Genomic DNA, 18,881 nt, shown 5'->3' with positions numbered 1-18,881 from the left:
TCAATGTTTCTATCTCTCTAACCCTCTCACTTCCTCTCTGTAAAAAAATAAAAAAATATATTAAAAAATATTAAAAAATCAGACCCAGCAATATATTAAAAACATCATACACCATTAACAAGTGGAATTTATCCTAGGGATGCAAAGATGGTACAATATTTGCAAATAATAAATGTGATGCATCACATAAACAAAAGATAAAAATTACATGATCATATCAATGGACCCAGAAAAAGCGTTCGACAAAATCCAACACCCATTTTTTATTAAAACTTTTTTTAAAAATATATTTTATTGATTTTTTACAGAGAGGAAGAGAGAGGGATAGAGAGTTAGAAACATCGATGGGAGAGAATCATCGATCAGCTGCCCCTTGCACACCCCGCACTGGGGATGTGCACGCAACCAAGGTACATGCCTTAGACCGGAATCGAACCTGGGACCTTTTAGTCTGCAGGCTGACACTCTATCCACTGAGCCAAACCAGTTTCGGCTATTAAAACTCTTAGCAAAGTAGGAATAGAAAGATTATATCTCAACAGGATAAAGGCCATATATGACAAACTTACAGTGAACATCATACTCAATGGGCAAAAATGAAAACCATTTCACCCAAGAACAGGAACAAGACAAGGATGTCCACTTTCACCACTCTTATTCAACATAGCACTGGAAGCCCCAGCCACAGCGATCGGATAAGAAGAAATAAAGGCATCCAAACTGGAAAGGAAAAAGTAAAACTCTCATTATTCACAGATGAGTTGATACTGTACACAGAAAACCCTAAAAATTCCATCATAAAACTACTAGATCTAATAAATTAATTTGGCAATATAGCAGATACAAAATTAACACCCAGAAATTGATGGCATTTTTATACACCAATGATGAATTCTCACGAAGAAAAACTAAACAATCCCATTTACCATTGCAACTAAAAAAATTAAAGATACTTAGGAATAAACTTAACCAAGGAGGCATAAAACCTGTACTTGGAAAATAAAGGACTCTGAAAAAAGAGAAAGAGGAAGTTATAAACAAGTGGGAAAATATACCGTGTTCATGGATTGGTAGAATCAACATCATTAAAATGTCCATACTGCCCAAAGCAATTTATAGATTCAATGTAACCCCTATTAAAATACCAACAACATATTTCACAGGTTTAGAACAAATGCTCCAAAAATTTATATGGAACCAAAAAAGATCCCAAAATGCCACAGCAATCTTGAAAAAGAACAAAATTGGAGGGATCACAATACTAGACATCAAGCTATATAACAAAGCCACCATAATCACAACAGCCTGGTACTGGCACAAGAACAGGCATACAGATTAATGGAATGGAACAGAGACCCCAGAAATCAACCCAAGCCATTATGCTCAATTAATATTTGACATAAGAGGCAAGAGCATACAGTGGAGTTAAGACAGTCTCTTCAGCCCAGAAAAAAACCACCTAGAGTCCTTTAAAAACCTCTGATTCCCCTTCTTTGTGTGCTGGCGCCATTTTGGGGCTCAGCCCATCTGGGTTTCCAGATGACCTAATAAATTCATAATTCTCTATCTCTTCTGGCCTCAAGCATTCCTCTTTCAGCGACCCTAACACTGAACTTGTTATTTGTTACCGCCCTCTTTCCTAGGAGGTTCATCAGAATGAAAGAAAATACACAGGCATTTAAGGAGATACCCAGGGTCCTGATAATGTTGTTTTCTTATATGCGTGTCAGGGCATGGGGTGTACAGTTTATGAAAATTCAATTAAGCTTTGTATTTCTGTTCAATTTTCTGTATGTGTATCATATTGTAATAATGTTTTTAAAATATGGCTTTCCTGTATTACAAAGCCACTGTTCTCAAAACAGTCTGGTACTGGCACAAGAACAGACATACAGATCAGTGGAATAGAATCGAGAACCCAGATATCAACCCAAATCACTATGCTCAATTAATATTTGACAAAGGAGGCATGAACATACAATGAAGTCAAGACAGTCTCTTCAATAAATGGTGTTGGGAAAATTGGACAGATACATGCAAAAAAATGAAACTAGTTCACCAACTTACACCATACACAAAAATCAACTCAAAATGGATACAGGACTTAAACATAAGACGGGAAACCATAAAAATACTAGAGGCATCCACAGGCAGCAAAATCTCAGACATATGCCAAAAGAACTTCTTCACTGATACTGCCCCTAGGGCAATGGAAGCTAAAGAGAAAATAAACAAATGGGACTACATCAAAATAAAAAACCTTTTTTACAGCAAAAGAAACCATCAACAAAACAACAAGAAAGCCCACTGTATGGGAGAACATATTTGCAAATGTTATCACTGATAAAGATTTAATCTCCAACATCTACAGACAGCTTATACAACTAAATAAAAGGAAAACGAATGATCCAATTAAAAAATGGGCAATGGCCGGGACCGGTTTGGCTCAGTGGATAGAGCATCGGCCTGCAGACTGAAAGGGTTCGATTCCGGTCAAGAGTATGTACCTTGGTTGCGGGCGCATCCCCAGTAAGGGGTGTGCAAGAGGCAGCTGATCGATGATTCTTTCTCATAGATGTTTCTAACTCTCTATCCCTCTCTCTTCCTCTCTGTGAAAATTCAATAAAATATATTTAAAAATAAAATAAAATAAAAAATGGGCAATGGATCTAGATAAATAAAATATTTTCAAAAGAAGATAGAAGGGAGGCCAAGAGGCACACGAAAACATGTTCAAAGTCACTAATTAACCGAGAGATGCAAATCAAAACAACAATGCAGTACCATCTCACACCTGTCAGAATGGCCAACATCAACAAATCAACAAACGACAAGTGTTGGCGAGGTTGCGGAGAAAACTGCTGGTGGGAATACAGACTGGTGCAACCACTGTGGAGAACAGTGTGGAGTTTCCTCAAAAAACTGAAAATGGAACTCCCATTTGATCCAGTAATCCCACTCCTAGGATTATATCCCAAGAAACTAGAAACACCAATCAGAAAGGATATATATACCCCTATGTTCATAGCAGCACAACCTGCTAGGATTTGGAAACAGCCTAGATGCCCATCAACAGATGATTGGATAAAAAAAACAATGGTACATCTACACAATGGAATACTATGCTGCCATAAAAAAGAAGGAATTCTCATCATTTGCAGCAACCTGGATGGAATTGGAGAAAATCATGCTGAGTGAAATAAGCCAGTCAATGAAAGAGAAACACCACATGACCTCACTCATTTATGGATAATAAAGAACATTATAAACTGATGAACTAAAAGATAGATATAGAGACAGTAAAGCAACAAGCAGACTGTCAAATTACAGCAGGGAGGGGAGGGAGACCTGGGGGAGATAAGAGATAAACGAAAGGGCTTGTATACATGCATATAAGTACAACCAATGGACACAAAACTCTGGGAAGGGAGGGTATGTATGGGGGGAGGGAGAGCAATGGTAAAATATGTACACAGATAATAACTTATAAAAAAAATAAAAATAAAAATTTTTAAAGAAAAAAAATGACACTGGCTCTAGAGGGAAAATAATTCAGTTATTAGTAAAGAAGGTGACAATTATTCTTCAAAGCACCCAAAATGTCCAATTATTTGGATACAGATATTAGTAGTAATTTGCTGTCAGAAACATTAGAAGGAAAAACATCATATATGCTAAATATAAGGAAATAATCAACTTATAAACATTAAGAATTGCTTTCATTTTAATTCGTGTATATTTTTTATTTTATGAGGACAGTATCTGAATTACTTTGTTGTTAATAAATATGTGTTGGGAATACACATTAAAAATAAATAAATAAAATAAAATATGGCTTTCACCACAGCCTACAATTACTGTATAAGAGCCTTGCTTACCCATAGAGAACATGGAAATAACCCGAGGCCCCTCCTAAGAGAATTACATTAAGTTCCAGACCTGGTTCCCGAGCGCCTGATGCCTTAACTTAAACAAATTAAATGGCTTCCACTCCCTATTTTCTTTTCTTTTTAAAAAATATATTTTATTGTTTTTCTTACAGAGAGGAAGTGAGAGGGATAGAGAGTTAGAAACATCGAGGAGAGAGAAACATCCATCAGCTGCCTCCTAGAGAGTTAGAAACATCGAGGAGAGAGAAACATCCATCAGCTGCCTCCTACACATCCTCTACTGGGGATGTGCCCACAATCCATGCCCTTGACCGGAATCAAACCTGGGACCCTTCAGACTGTAGGCCGACGCTCTATCCACTGAGCCAAAACAGTTAGGGCAATATTTTCTTCTCCTTCTCTCCCTCTCTCTCTCTCTCTCTCTCTCTCTCTCTCTCTCTCTCTCTCTCTCTCTAACACACAGATACTTTATTACTTTCCTTTACAAGAGCTAGTAACATCATCAATCTTTTTAACAGAAACCTCAGGTCATTTGAGAGGCCATACAGATCCAAGGAAATAAGATGAAAATTAAATACTTAAGGAGAAACAATTGTAATAATCTGAGCCATAAAGATTTATTTAATTAAAAAAAGAGAAAATTAAATACTTAATAAAAAAGTAGTATAAAACCACCTAGAACCTTCTACCACAGTGACAGTGGGCTAAGATTAAGCTACAGCTAAATGATCTCATATAAATGTTAAAGAATACACAGGAAAAAGTGAGATTTGCTTTCCAGAAGACTGGTACAATGATTATTTGGGCCGAAAAAGGTGTTTAACCAGGAAAAGGTCAAGATGGTTGAAGGTCAAACCAAGTGCAGAAGGAACAGGTACAAAAGAGACTAAGAGACAGTCTCCTAGCAGAGGGTGAAGGATCAGGCTTTTTTCCTCCCAAGAAGCATCTGCTGCACTGTGTGCTGCCTTCCCTCAGGCCCTACCCCAGAGCTGCCTGCCTTACAGGAACCAGAGCTGGAGTCTGGGCTGCTTAGGGCTCTTATTTAGTACAGACCTCGGGGAACTTGTCACATGTTAAGGAGGGTTGAGAGTTAGTTTGGCTTTGTTCTTTTTGTTGTTGTTTTTGGGGTGTTTTGGATCTGTTGCTAGTAGTTCTGAACCTAGGGATCCCAGAAGCATTCACATAAAAAGCAGTCAGAGCTCCCCCAAACACATTCAAACACCCCCACACAACACCCTTCGAAGTCTGAAGTCTTGCAGAAGCCGAGTTATAAAGCTGCAAGGCCCACAAAATCAAAGAAGCCAGAACGAGACAATGTAGGTAGGAAATTTAAGTAATCTCAATCTGTTTTTCCCTAGTTTTGGAGAAAAGTTAATATACCTGGAATGGGATGTAGAAAGCTACTGGAGCAAGCTGGGGCTTCTGCTGAATTTTCCATCAAACACCAAGGGAAAACAAGGGAAGGGGTTCACTTTATTTTTTAAAAGCCTCAGAAGTTATTCTATTGTATTATAAAGGGACATGGCTGAAGAGGTAGGAAACAGATTCCCCATTGTGAGTTCTCCTGATGGCTTCTGCAAGAATCATGGAGATGTCGATCACCTGTATTTTAGAGCAATGCTTCATCTTATCCTCCTGAGGGATGGTATTGGTGACCACCACTGCTTCAAAGCATGCATTGTTAATGCGGGAAATGGCAGGGCCAGAAAAGATCCCGTGAGTCAGGATAGCATAAACTCTGGTGGCTCCAGCTGCAAGAAGTTTGTCGGCTGCATGGCAGATCGTGCCACAAGTGTCAGCCATGTCATCCACCAGAATGGCCACCCGGTCCTTCACGTCTCCTACCAGCACCATGCGGTCCACTTCGTTGGCCTTCTTCCGTTCTTTGTGAATCAAGGCAAAGTCAACATTCAAACGGTCTGCAATGGAGGTAACTCTCTTAGCTCCCCCCGCATCGGGTGAGACAATAGTGCAGTTTCTCCACTCAGGTATATTCTCCCTTATCCACTTCAGGACAGCTGGTTCTGCGTACAAATTGTCCACAGGGATATCAAAAAAGCCCTGAATTTGAGAAGCATGAAGGTCCATGGTAATAATATGATCTGCACCTGCAACGGAGAGCATATTCGCAACCAGCTTGGCTGAGATGGGAGCCCGGCTCTTATCCTTCTTGTCCTGCCGGGCGTACGGGAAGCACGGGATGACTGCGGTGACCCGGCTGGCGGAGGCAATCTTACAGGCGTTCATCATGATCAGAAGCTCCATTAGGTTGTCATTAACCGCACCGCAGCCACTCTGGACGATGTAGACGTCCTCTCCGCGGACGCTTTCGCCGATTTCAACACAGGTCTCCTGGTTGCTGAATTTCTTACTCACCACCTTGCCTAGCTCCAGGCCCAGGCGGTCGGCAATTTTCTGGGACAAGTCCTGGTGGGAGCTGCCGCTGAAGATTTTGATATTCGGCATCTTGGCCAACTACCCCGGGCGCTCTTTGCTCAGCGATCTCTGCGGCTCCAGGTCCGGAACCAGAGCAGCCAAAGCTTCCGGCTACGCCGCCATCTTACGCTCCCGCCGGGCGCGCCGCTCCCCGTCTTCTCCCGCTCGGAGCGCTCCCGCGAAGGGGGAGGGGGTGCCCGCCGCCAGCCGGAGGGCTTCCGGGGAGGTGCCGGCTTGCAGCCCGGCGGCGGCTCCCGGCGGGCGACCCGCCCCGCCCCGTCCGAGGAGGCCCCGCCCCGCGTCACGTGACCGCCGCGCCCTCTGACCCCGAGCCACCGGAAGGAGAAAGTCCCGGCGGGTTGCCCGGCGCGATGGTGAGGAAAAGGGGAGCGGCCGGCGGTGCTGGCGGGCAGGGCAGGGTCCCCCAGGGTTCGCCGCTGCCCCTTCGGAAGGGTGAGGCGCGGCCAGAGGGGGCCGGGCGGCCGCGCTGGCTCCGCGGCAAACCCGTGGGCGCAGTGGTGCCGGCGAAGAGTTGAGAGAAAAGCTCCCGCCGCCGACTCCACCGCCCGGCGGGCAGGACAGGCTAGCGGGGGGGAGGCCCGGGCGCTTCCTGGACGAAAAGGAAGGCAAGCCTGAGGGGAGGGGCTGCTGCGGAGAGGCAGGCCTTCCAGGCCTTTCCGGGCTCCAGCAGGGCCTCCCAAAGTTGCCCGCTTCACCCAACTGTCCAAGGACTTTGCGCAGAGCTTACTTAGAATTAGGCTCAGTCTAGCTCTAGCCGGTTTGGCCCAGTGGACAGAGCGTGTGGGCCTGGATCAGTTTCGATTCTGGCCAAGGTACCTGGGTTGTAGGCTCCACCGGCCTTGGTCTAGGCAGGCGACCAGGGATGTGTCCCTCGCACATCCATGTTTCTCTCTCTCCCCTTCTCCTCTTTCCTCTTTTCCCTCCTCTTCCTCTCTCCTCTCCCCTCCCCCCTCCCCTTCCCCCTTTTCCTCCTCCTTCCTCCCTCCATTCTCTCTAAAAATCGATGAAAAATATCTTAGGTGAGGATTAACCACGACAAAAGAAATTAGGCTCAGTCAAATTCTTAATTCTTCCTCTCTCACCCTCCCAGAGCCCGGTAGGAGTTTGGGTTGGGATTTCCCAACCCATCCCTTCATTCCTTCAACAGATGTTGAGTGCTTACTCTATCCCAGGCTCTGTGCTGCTCACTGAGACTTCAGCTGCAGAAAGGAAGGGCAAAATTAGAAGCTTCATTTGGCAGTCATAGTTAAGACCTGAGGGGAAGAGACCTTTACTGTACTTTGAATATAGTGATGGGAAAGAGTCTGCGGGCCTGGAGGAAGGGAAGAAAGCTGGCTCCTTGCAGTGCAGTTTGTGTACCGGGGCTTAGGAGTCATGGGGTGAGGCCTGTATCTTCAGACAGGGACCAGCACATTCACTGACCTCAGGGGGTAGAGAGCTTGGCTCCCTAGAAATGAATGCATTACCCCAACTGGGGTATAGACCGAAGGTTAGTGAAAGATGAGACTGGACAGGCAAGCAAAGGCCAACGCTTGCTGGGTTTTAAGAGCCACGTTTGGACTTTAAGAAGAAGGCACTGGCAAGTTAGGAAGATCCTTTTGGTCACTTTGTGGAGGGAGCAGAGAGCCCAGGCTGGAGCAGCAAGACCCTCAGGAGATGGTGGTGAATTAGGGTGGAAAGTGGAGATAGAAGCGGCGGGGGAGTTAGCAGGGCTCTGGGATTAAGTGTGTGAGGAAAAATGAGAGGGAGGTGTTGGGGATTGGTTCCCAGGTGGTTGTGCTCAGTGGAGTGGGAAACTCAGTAGGGGAAGCAGGTTTCAGTGGGAAAAGCATTAGAGTGTGGGGTTTGTTTCCATCTCGGTAGAGACGTGGACATGTATATTGCTATGGATTAGAACTTTGCCAGGCGGGCCAAAACCGGTTTGGCCCAGTGGATAGACCGTCGGCCTGTGGACTGAAGGGTCCCAGGTTCGATTCCAGTCAAGGGCATGTACCTTGGTTGCAGGCACATCTCCAGTGGGGGGGTGTGGGAGGCAGCTGATTGATGTTTCTCTTGCCGAAACCGGTTTGACTTAGTGGATAGAGCGGTGACCTGTAGACTGAAGGGTCCCGGGTTCGATTCCGGTCAAAGGCTTGTACCTTAGTTGCAAGTACATCCCCAGTAGGGGATGTGCAAGAGGCAGCTGATCGATGACTCTCATTGATGTTTCTAACTCTCCCTCTCAGTAAAAAATAATTTAAAAAAAGAAAGAAAAAAAAAAAAAAAGAAAAAGAACTTTGCCAGGCAATAAGGACAGCTGATCAGGGAAATAGAGGATACTGGCAAAACATGATTGACAGGGTGGGTTTGCATTCTAACATAGGAGTGGATAAATAACAAAATGTGATATATGCTGTGGTGATCAAGCAAGAAGTATAAGGAGCTAGAGCATGATAGAAAAGAGTGATTTTTATTTTTTAACAGCTTTATTGAGAACAGCACGTGTAAATATACAGTTCAGTATTTTTTGACATTATGGCTCATGAAAATGTTTTCAGGATCAAGCTAATGAACACATCCACTGGCCCCTGAAATTTCCTGTTTTAGAAAGTATGTTCAGAAAAGGGCCATCAGAAGAGGTGTCATATGAGCAGAGATCTGAATGAAATGAGAGCGCAAGCAGACCATAAGGACAATGGTGGGAGTGCCTGGTGTAACAGGAACAGGAGGGAGACATTGTGGCTGGAGCCAGGGAGGAAAAGGAAGTGAGAGAGGTCACTGCTGTGAGGCCAGGGACTTTATTTTGTTCTGTGGGATCTACCACAGAGGAGGCACCCAGTCAATGTTTGTTGGACAGATGAATGCCTGGAATAGGCATCAGAACAAAGTTTGTGGCAGGGTGGGTCAGGGAGGGGCTCTCTCACAGCCTGATAATCGGGGAGATCCAGTGGCTCCCTGAAGAACAGTAGTGTGAAAGACACCTGGCCACACCTCACTCCCTCCAGCCTGACCACTTGTCTTACTCCCTTGCAGAGGTTCCGGTTCTGTGGTGATCTGGACTGTCCTGACTGGGTCCTGGCGGAGATCAGCACACTTGCCAAGATTGTTGAGTGCATAGGGTCATCTTGGGGGCTGGAGTGACAGGGATTGGGGATGGGACCCTGGGAGTTAAGGTTGTGGGCCTCAGTGCTCTCAGCCCATCCTAGCATGCTGTGTGCCTGCTCACATGAATGACCTAGTGAGCAGCCCCAGCATGGAGGGATGAGGGCCATCGGGCTGATGTTGGGCCTTCCCTCCAGTCCTCCGTGAAGCTGAGGCTGCTGTGCGGTCAGGTGCTGCAGGAGCTTCTGGGGCTGGGAATGGATGTGAGTGCCTGGTCCAGCCCTTGTCCCACAACCCTGAGGGTGCACAAACCCAGGGAGGTGGGTGATCAGCCTCCTGCCCATCCTTAACAAGATCCAGGCGGCTGGGGGTAAGGGGTGGCAAGCAGGGGTCTTGGCACCCTTACAGGCCGCCTTTCCCCACAGTACGAGAAGGTCCAGAAACTCACTGCTGATGCCAGGTTTGGTGAGTACCCCACTGAGTCCACGGGCTTCGGGCAACTCTGGCTACTCAGCCTGGTGCCTGGTGCAGAGACCCCTTTTCCCAGCAGTTCCCTCTGACCCAGCTGCCTCAGCAGAGGAACCTGAGGAGAAGCCATTGGCAGTCTACCCCAATGTCCTCTGCCGGCAGTAGTAAAGCTCATGGCTCAAGGAGGCCTGGGGGCTCTGAGCTGAAGATAGTGGGGCAACAAGGAGGTAGCTGGGGCTATAGTGACACCTCCTACCTCCCATGGGTCTCCCCAGAGCTGGGCGATGTGAAAGCCACTGTGGCAGTACTGAGTTTCATCCTCTCCAGTGCTGCCAAGCACAGCGTGGATGGCGAGTCCTTGTCCAGTGAATTGCAGCAGCTGGGGTTGCCTAAAGGTATGAGGACCTGGGCAGGCCAAGGGCTGCCATGAGATGCACCCTGCCCTTCCTGGGCCAGGAGCCCAATACTGCCCTCTGAGCAGCCCTAGCAGCCACCTCCATTCTGCCCTAGAGCACGCAGCCAGCCTATGTCGCTGTTACGAAGAGAAGCAAAGCCCCCTGCAGGAGTACTTGCGGGCCTGCAGCCTGCGTGGTAAGTGTGGAGTCACCCATGCTATATGTACCTTCTATTCTAGAAGGTACATATAGCATGGGATGTGCTTGTTCTCAGAAGATTTACTCATGGTCACATGTCACAATCACAGAGCCAGGACTTCTGACTCTAGCCAGGTTTCTTTCTTCTGAGATCTGTGGATAATCGAGCTCCCAGTTATGAGCACATGCTGTGGATCAGAGGTCAAAGAAATAAGAGCTTCCCAAAAGCCATACAACCGGAAGGGTTGTAGGCTGAGCCAGGGGCTAGGCTGAGGGCTGCATGGCTCACCTGCCATGAGTCTGAGAGCCCCATCCTGTCTCTCAGTAAATAGGCTGGCAGGCACGGGCTGGCGGGTAGACTACATCATGAGCTCCAGCCTGCTACAGCCTGTGGAAGAGCCAGTGGTACACCTGCGGCTGGAGGTGGCAACTGCCCCGGAGGCCCCTGCCCAGCCTGTTGCCCTATCCCTCTCGGCAGACAAATTCCAGGTCCTCCTGGCAGGTAAGAAGGCTCAGCTGTACCTGGAGAGGTCAGGGGCCCTCTCAGATCCCACCTGACAGCTGCCTAACTGCATCCCTCTTCCCTGGCAGAACTGAAGCAGGCCCAGGCCCTGATGAGCTCCCTGGGCTGAGGAGAGTGTTGGTGGAAGTTGCTGCCCTTCGAACTTCTCTTCAGGACCCTGGAAGCCTGGCCTCCTGGATCTCTGGCTTTCTAGGTTCCTACTTGAAAATTCAGCACAGCAATCCAGAGAACTTTTCCAAAATTGTCTTCTCTCCCCCAGAAAGATACTCGATGGCTTTTCCAAACAGGAAGAATAAACAGAAGTGTAAAGGAATGTGTGCATAGGTTTTGTAGGTTCGGAACAAAGGTTTTTGTGAGACCAAGTGATTGGCAAACCCCTCTTTTCAACTGCTGAGTGAGGCAGATGGAGGACCAAAACGGGACCAAAATCTGTAGATGGGAGAAACGGGGGTTCTAGTTCCCAGAGCATCTAGTTCCTATGATGCTCTTGGCTCCACCCTCTCTGTGTTGTCTGGTCCGTAGGCTGGCAGCAAGTGGTGGCCCCTGTGCCAGATGCTCAAGTAGAGAAAGTAGAGAACTCTTGTCTAATTGCCATCTTATCTTCATTAGAAAGAGAGAAGGGCCCATGCCTGAACCACTCATTGGCAAGCGTGGTTATGGACCGAATTGCCCCCTCCCTCAATTCATATGTTGGAGCCCTAACTCCCAGTGAGATGGTTTTAGGAGGTGGGGTGTTTGGGAGGTAAAATGTCAAGACAGTGGGACCCTTATGATGTGCCCTGTTTAGTGCCCTTATGAGAAAAGAAAGAGACACTGCACAACCATGTGCCAAGGAAAGGCCTCATGAGAACACAGCAAGAAGACAACTGTCTCACCAGTCCTTGATCTTTGACTTCCAAAAATTATGGAACTAGAAATAGATTTCTGTTGTTGAAGCCACCCAATCTATGACATTTTATTATAGCAGCCTGAGCAGAGTAAACAAATGGCCTCCCAGGACTGGCTTAAACCAACCAGGGCTCCTGGTAGAAAAGACAGATTCCAGGTTTGGGGGAGGGAGAGTACAAAGTGAGCCTATAACATCTTGGGAAGTAAAGAATAATGAGTCATGTCAAAGAGCCAGCTATCCAGACTGTATAGTTTAAGCATCCAAAGGATATGAACTGACTCTCTTCCTGACTTGTGCTTCTGGAATAATGGAGTAGATGTGCTTTTCCTGATTCCTCCACTAAGAACAACTAAAATCTTTGGGTATCCTGTCTATTAAAAAATGAATATGCTAATTGACCACCACACCCTCACAAAGATGTTGCCTACTGGAGATATGCCTACAACCAAGGTACATGCTCTTGACCGGAATCGAACCCGGGACCTTTTAGTCCCCAAGCCGACGCTCTATCCATTGAGCCAAACTGGTTTCGGCGTAAAGAAGGAATCTTGAGAAAAGTAAAAATATAAATACAGTAGACTTCTATGTTATCACAGAATTCCACAGACACTTCTCATTGCATTAGTAAATATTAATTAGTAACAATGTGTTGTAACTTTTTATTGACTCACTCTTTTACTGGCCCAAGTTTTTTTTTTTTGTTTGTTTGTTTTTTTAATAGCTTCTTTTATTTTAATTTTTTAATTTTAATTTTTTATTTTTATTGATTTTGTACAGAGAGGAAGGGAGAGAGAGAGAGAGTTAGAAACATCGATGAGAAAGAATCATCGATCAGCTGCCTCTTGCACACCCCCTACTGGGGATATGCCCACAACCATAGTACATGCCCTGACTGGAATCGAACCCGGACCCTTCAGTTCCCAAGCTGACGCTCTATCCATTGAGCCAAACTGGTCTCGGCTGTTTGTTTTTTAATATATTGATTTTTTTACAGAGAGGAAGGGAGAAGGATATAGAGTTAGAAACATCGAAGAGAGAAAAACATCAGCTGCCTCCTGCATACACCCCACTGGGTATGTGCCCACAACCAAGGTACATGCCCTTGACTGGAATCGAACCAGGGACCCTTGAGTCCGCAGGCCAACACTTTATCCACTGAGCCAAACCAGTTAGGGCCCAGCCTGAGTTTCTTAAGGATGAGAATTGTGTTCCATATTTGAATAGCCTCAATGCCTAATAAAATACTCTTTCAATAATGGGGGTGGATTGGGGTAGGGAGAGAGATGAACTGCAATGGATTTAAATATGTTGACTGTAGAGATTTCTTCGCAAGGGTACTTGACTCCAAGTCCCAAAAACCGGCCACTGCAGTTGCTGCAGTGCAGTCCTCAGCTTCGCGATGTTTCCTTGGCCAAAAACGCGCTAAGCCGTCTCCCAGTTCAAAGCATTCAGCAAACAATGTCAAGGCAGATTCACCAGAAGAGGACACCTGATTTCCATGACAAATATGGCAATGCTATTTTAGCTAGTGGAGCCACCTTTTGTGTTGCTACATGGACCTATACAGCAACACAAATTGGAATAGAATGGAACCTGTACCCTGTTGGCAGTCACCCCAAAGGAATGGAGAGATTAGTAATTAGTTGGTGTGATAATTATTTCAAAACCAACTCATAATTGATGGCAAGTGAAAGCAATGTATGCCTATTAAAATACGGCATGGATGGAGAAAATACATTTGAAACCTTAAAAAAATAAAAACGTTGACTGTAAAATATTAAAATCTGAGTCCATTAAAAGTCCCCGCACCCCCCAAAGGAAAAAAACACCACACCCTCAATCCTAATTTGTCACCATTGGATGTTGTTATTGCACCAAATTCTTAGTCTGAAAATTGATCATTAAAGGAAAGGAATTTAAAATTTATCCTGTCTTTTTCGTATTTCAGGATAACTATATAGCCCTAGTCAATGAGGTAAAGCTCTTTTTTACAAAAAAAATTCCAACAATCACCTCAAATAACCCAATGCTCCTCAGCTGGTAAGCAGATAAACACATTGGTATGTCTACATAGAATACTGCTCAGCATTAAAAAGGAATGAACTAAGTATAACAATCTGGGTGAATCTCATGCATTATGCTAAGAGAAAGAAACCAGACTCAAAGTATGTCAACTGTAATTGAAAATAATATTTTTAAATATATATTTTATTGATTTTTTTACAGAGGAAGGGAGAGGGATAGAGAGCCAGAAACATTGACCAGCTAATTGGAAACATTTCCCTTCCCAACACCTAACATGATGACTTGAGCTATAGTCGTCATTGGTAATCTTTGTCTCCGGATACTAAGATCAACTTAAAAAACAAAACAAAAAAGATAATCCTTGGTTGGACTCTGCCTTGAACAAATAACTATAAAAGACATTTTGGGAACAATTAGAGAAATTTGAATATGGACTAGGTGTTAGATTATGTTCAGAAGTTACTGTTAATTTTATTAGGGATGATAAAGACAGATTTTCAGTGTGCCGAGGCATGCTGATGTGCTGCAAGAATTTTTAAAACATGCAACTCCAGCCCTAGCCAGTTTTGCTGAGTGGGTAGAGCATCAGCCTGCAAACTCAAGGATCCCAGGTTCGATCCCCATCAAAGGCACATGCCTAGGTTTTGGGCTTGCTCCCTCAGTATGAGGCCTGCAGGAGGCAGCTGATCAACGATTCTCATCATTAATGTTTCTTTCTCTCCCTCTCTGAATTCAATAAAAATATATTTCAAAACAACACCAAACCAAACCATGCAATTCCTGCTATTTAGTCAGGGAACTGACAGTTTTTCCTTTAGATTGTTAAATTAAAACATGACAACAGCCGAAACCGGTTTGGCTCAGTGGATAGAGCGTCGGCCTGCGGACTGAAGGGTCCCAGGTTCGATTCTGGTCAAGGGCATGTACTTTGGTTGCGGGCACATCCCCAGTGGGGGGTGTGCAGGAGGCAGCTGATCAATGTTTCTCTCATCGATGTTTCTAACTCTCTATCCCTCTCCCTTTCTCTCTGTAAAAAAAAACCAAAATATATGAAATAAAAAAAAACATGACAACAGCCAATGCAACAATAACCGTCCAGTGTCTATTAATAAAATTATACATATTTTTTTGGCAGATTGGAAAAATATTTTTTGGTGTGACACAGAATTTTCGTAGTTAATGTGTGCCATGAGATGAAAAAAGTTAATAATCACTGGATAAATGTAGTGTGGCTTTGTAAGAAATGGCTTTTTAGAGATGCATGTTGAAATATTAGGGATGAAATGTCATAATTTGTCTAATTTACTTTAAAATACTCCCAAAATAAATGAATTAATAGATGGCGGAGAGAAGAGGCACGTCCTAGTATGAAGGGTGCAGACCGTGACTATTGGTCAGGCACACTTAGGAAGAAATCCGAACTCCTTACCGAGGCCTCCTGAGACCGGACCTGACCTTGCTGTATCTGTCCTCACCTGCTAGCTTCTCCGTTACACTTCAGCCACACAGGCCTTCTTTCAATGAGCGAATTGCTTTCCTTCCTGCAGGCCTTTGCACTGCCCATCCCTTCATCTGGCAGGTTGTCTTTTATATATAATGGCCCTGGGGAACTGGGCCCATGCCTCTGAGAAGCTACTTCCAAAACTCTGTGGCCAGGGGCCAAAGAAGTCCTCACATCTCTAGTAAAGGGGACTGCATTCCAGGAGGGTCCCCTTAGGGGGGCCAGGGAGAAGCCTCATGCCTGGAGGGGTGTCCCTCAGCCCATAGGTGGGGAAGGACCCCATGGCCAGGTCTGTACTGGGTTAGGGCCCCATACAATACTGGCAGTTGGGATGGCCCCACGGACTGGCCTGACATGTCCCGCAGGGACCTGGGCATGGGAACACCAGCAGCCCTATTAATCCCCGGGCCCCAATACTTTAGCAAGTGCACTAGGGCAATGCCAGTATCTTTGGGAGGAAGTCTCTCTACCGTCATTGAGACCAAGTTCTCCCTTTGAAGCAGCTCCAGAACGAGGACTCACTTCTCTTTCTGCTTGACTTACTGAATTCATCTCAATCATATTGGATCAAATTCATATGCTTGTCGAAAACCTTGAAGGTGCCAATAAAGGTAGTACCACTTTGTAGGGTGCACCTCTTCCTGTAATCAATGTGGCGCATGCAGCATCTTGCTGCTCTTTGCCCACAGCCATGTTGGTGGCTCCGACTCCCCTAGCACGTGCCATCCCTCTTTGCTGAGGTCTCAGCCTGTCACTGCAGAGGCCCTACCCCCACAGAACCATCTGTCGTGGGTTCTGCTTTCTTGCCTGTTTTTTGTTGCTTGGCTGCATTTCTCACCCACAGGCGGTAATGATTCTGTTTATAAATTATGTGTGACTGTGCGTTGATACTTAGTTTGGCACTGGGTCCCCAGGGCCTGCGTCTGTCGCGCACCTGCGTGCTCCCTGCGCACATCTGGCAGGAGCCTCTGCTTTGGGCCAGGGATGCAGCTTCAGGCCGGGAGTGCTGGCCTGTCACTAGCCTGGTGACTTCTCCAGCCATAGGCAGCTGCGACGCAGGACCTCAGACCTGATCCCGGATCCGGCAGGCGCCATCCCCCCAGCCAGGTGACTGCCCCAAAGCCTTTCCTACACCTCGACCTCCAGCTCTGGGAGCTCAGCCCAGCCTGAAGGCCTGGCCCCTGCCTTTCCCAGCGGGCGCTGGAGCAGCCACCAGTCGGTGTGCTCTCCAGTACGGCTCCGCCCCTCGACTGCAACCCGCTAAAGGCTGCAGGTTGGCGGAGAGGGGCGGGGGGCGCAGGTAACCTCGGCGGGAGACGGCTTGGGGGGTTGGGGGAGCTGAGTGTACCGCAGACTGAAGAGAGGAAGGGATTTGGCGGCTTTGGGGAGGAAGGGAGCCAGGGTGTACCGAGGATAGACAGCGGGAGTGAGTGGTGAGGGTGGGGGAGTGGGCATACAGTGCCCTCCTTCAGCGGGATTAGGAATCTGGACCTTCACCTTCATCTTTTCCAGCACCGCGAACCCTCTCGGGTACCAGACCCCAGACTGCGTGAAGGCGTGGGAGGGGACAGGAATCTGCCCTGACTCAAGGCCTCCTCTGCCCGACCACATCTGTGTCTAAGTGGGGGTGGGGAGGGCAAGCGGCAAGCTCCCCTTATCAGCCAGGTGGCCGAGGGTGGGGAGAGGAGGCGGGGAAGGTTCCCCTGGGCCCGAATGCGGAGCAGGATGGGTCCAGTTTTAGAATGACCTTTGGCCTGCAGCTCTGGGAGAACTTCCAGGCACAGACGCGGAGACACCTGCACCCCCTCCTCCCGTCCTGACTCGCCCTCACTGCCAGCTGAGCCTCTCTGAACGTGAGTTTTCCCAGTTCCCAATTCCCAGGTGCAGCCATGCTCATTCCCTCAGGGACTTTGGCCACAGATGAGGTCGGTTCTGAGCGGTTGGGCGAACAAACTGAGCTTTCACTGGAGAAAAAGTGGAGGTAGAGGCAGACAATGTCAGATTTGGGAGTGCCATGAAGAAAAGAAAACGTGTCTGGTGGGGTGTGGGGTTAAGAGGCTATTTTGGAAGGGAGATCGGGGAGGGTGGCTCAAGTGTCCCGAGATGAAGGGACAGCAGGGGAAAAGGAGTGGGGGTGGAAAGAGCAATGTGCTTGGAGCAAGTGAGCGAGGGGGAGCCTGGGGAGAAATGAAATGACAACATGGGCCCAGGAAGGATCTGGATTTCACTCTAAAAGCAGTGAGGGTTCATGGGAGTTAACAAAGGCAGTCATCTCTCTCAGCCAGAACTTACAGTGCCCTGGGCTTTCCCAGCGTTTTCAGTTGGGGCCAAGGGCTGCGGCCAGGCCGGAATTTTCTGCCAAACCCAGCTGTCCATGATCCCCTCTGATTCGCAGAGCCCTCCTTTGTAAATCGGGGTTGGTGAATCCTACCTCACAAGGTGCTCCCGTTCTAACTTGCAGCCATCCTTCCCCACAAAATGCCCGAGGGCCCTGAGCTGCATCTGGCCAGCCAGTTTGTGAACAAGGCATGCAGAGGGCTGGTGTTCGGTGGGCGTGTGGAGAAGTCACCCATCAGCCGCAACCCCGAGGTGCCCTTTGAGAGCAGTGCCTACCACATCTCAGCCTCAGCCCGAGGCAAGGAGCTTCGGTTGACACTGAGCCCCCTGCCTGGGGCCCAGCCCCCACAGGAGCCACTGTCCCTCATCTTCCACTTTGGCATGTCTGGATCCTTCCAGCTGGCACCTAGCAATGCACTACCACCCCATGCCCATCTGCGCTTTTACACGGCTCCTCCTGGTCCCCAACTCACCCTCTGCTTCGTGGACATCCGCCGCTTTGGCCACTGGGACCTCAGCGGCGAGTGGCAAGCGGGCCGTGGGCCATGCGTCTTGCTGGAGTATGAACAGTTCAGGTAGGTGAGGGGCAGGTCCCTTCCTCTGGAGACCAACACAGTGTATTTCCCTGGGGACAGCTCCCTGAGCTAAAGATGTGAAAACCCAAAACTGATATGGGAGGAGGTAGGGGTGAGGTGAATACGTAGGCATGCCCTGAAGACACAGACAGTTACTGTGAGGCTGAGGCTGGATCAGTGCCCCACCGTGCTTCGTGGTGCCCTCAGGAGGCCCTTGGAAAGGTAGAGGATTTTAACATCAAAGAAGGGAGGCTGAACGGGAAGGAAGGGTTTCAAGGTGGTGGGGAGGGAACTGCCTAATGACATGGTTTCTGAGTCAGGTTTTGTGGTCTCCCACATTGTCTGCCCACTGGTCTGTGTCCCATGCTCTCACTGACTGTCTTCTGCCTGAGAAGCGGTAATAGCCCTACCTGGGATGTGCTGCAGGTCACTTAAGATGGCAGTGTCAGCCAACTTCTCTTCCTCTAAAGAGGCAAATGGGTATGAGTCTGTTTTGTGCCAGGCCCTGCAATAGGTGTTAGGGGTACAGCAGAGATCAAGGG

The 18,881-nt window shown here is 47.4% G+C and overlaps 3 protein-coding genes and 1 pseudogene across 16 annotated transcripts in view; 3 read left to right on the top strand and 1 right to left on the bottom strand.

Annotated features, from left to right (window-relative positions):
* Positions 1-11,325, top strand: part of COMMD4 (COMM domain containing 4) — a 59,539-nt gene extending 48,214 nt beyond the window's left edge. The window contains exons 1-8 of one of the 9 annotated variants that reach the window (XM_045586674.1): positions 6,556-6,700; positions 9,360-9,431; positions 9,626-9,748; positions 9,854-9,893; positions 10,172-10,291; positions 10,407-10,487; positions 10,815-10,991; positions 11,081-11,325. In XM_045586674.1, the coding sequence (XP_045442630.1) occupies positions 6,698-6,700; positions 9,360-9,431; positions 9,626-9,748; positions 9,854-9,893; positions 10,172-10,291; positions 10,407-10,487; positions 10,815-10,991; positions 11,081-11,121 (657 nt within the window). In that variant the 5' untranslated portion in view covers positions 6,556-6,697 and the 3' untranslated portion in view covers positions 11,122-11,325. Of the gene's footprint in view, positions 1-6,555; positions 6,780-7,134; positions 7,160-9,355; positions 9,446-9,625; positions 9,749-9,853; positions 9,894-10,171; positions 10,292-10,406; positions 10,488-10,814; positions 10,992-11,080 lie in introns of those variants that run through there. The other 8 variants (XM_045586681.1, XM_045586690.1, XM_036455411.2 and 5 more) reach the window with 8 other exon arrangements.
* LOC118728674 (ribose-phosphate pyrophosphokinase 1) lies at positions 5,004-6,527 on the bottom strand. The gene has a single exon (XM_036455436.2). It carries the CDS (start codon positions 6,354-6,356, stop codon positions 5,400-5,402), a length of 957 nt encoding a protein of 318 aa, XP_036311329.1. The 5' UTR covers positions 6,357-6,527; the 3' UTR covers positions 5,004-5,399.
* A 1,854-nt stretch (positions 11,326-13,179) lies between the features above and the next one.
* LOC118717260 lies at positions 13,180-13,634 on the top strand (annotated as a pseudogene).
* A 3,159-nt stretch (positions 13,635-16,793) lies between these two features.
* Positions 16,794-18,881, top strand: part of NEIL1 (nei like DNA glycosylase 1) — an 8,416-nt gene continuing 6,328 nt past the window's right edge. For 2 of the 6 annotated variants that reach the window (XM_045586643.1, XM_036455192.2), the window contains exon 1: positions 17,154-18,339. In XM_045586643.1, coding sequence (XP_045442599.1) covers positions 17,906-18,339 — 434 coding nt within the window. In that variant the 5' untranslated portion in view covers positions 17,154-17,905. Of the gene's footprint in view, positions 18,340-18,881 lie in introns of all 6 variants that reach the window. The other 4 variants (XM_036455210.2, XM_036455226.2, XR_004990931.2 and 1 more) reach the window with 4 other exon arrangements.

The sequence above is a fragment of the Pipistrellus kuhlii genome, unplaced genomic scaffold, assembly GCF_014108245.1.
Source record: "Pipistrellus kuhlii isolate mPipKuh1 unplaced genomic scaffold, mPipKuh1.p scaffold_m20_p_1, whole genome shotgun sequence".
In the NCBI taxonomy this organism is placed as follows: domain Eukaryota; kingdom Metazoa; phylum Chordata; class Mammalia; order Chiroptera; family Vespertilionidae; genus Pipistrellus; species Pipistrellus kuhlii.
This window is presented reverse-complemented; position numbering and strand designations above follow the sequence as displayed.

Excerpts from the sequence above, each read along its gene's own strand:
- LOC118728674 (XM_036455436.2), bottom strand. The coding sequence starts at position 6,356 with ATGCCGAATATCAAAATCTTCAGCGGCAGCTCCCACCAGGACTTGTCC.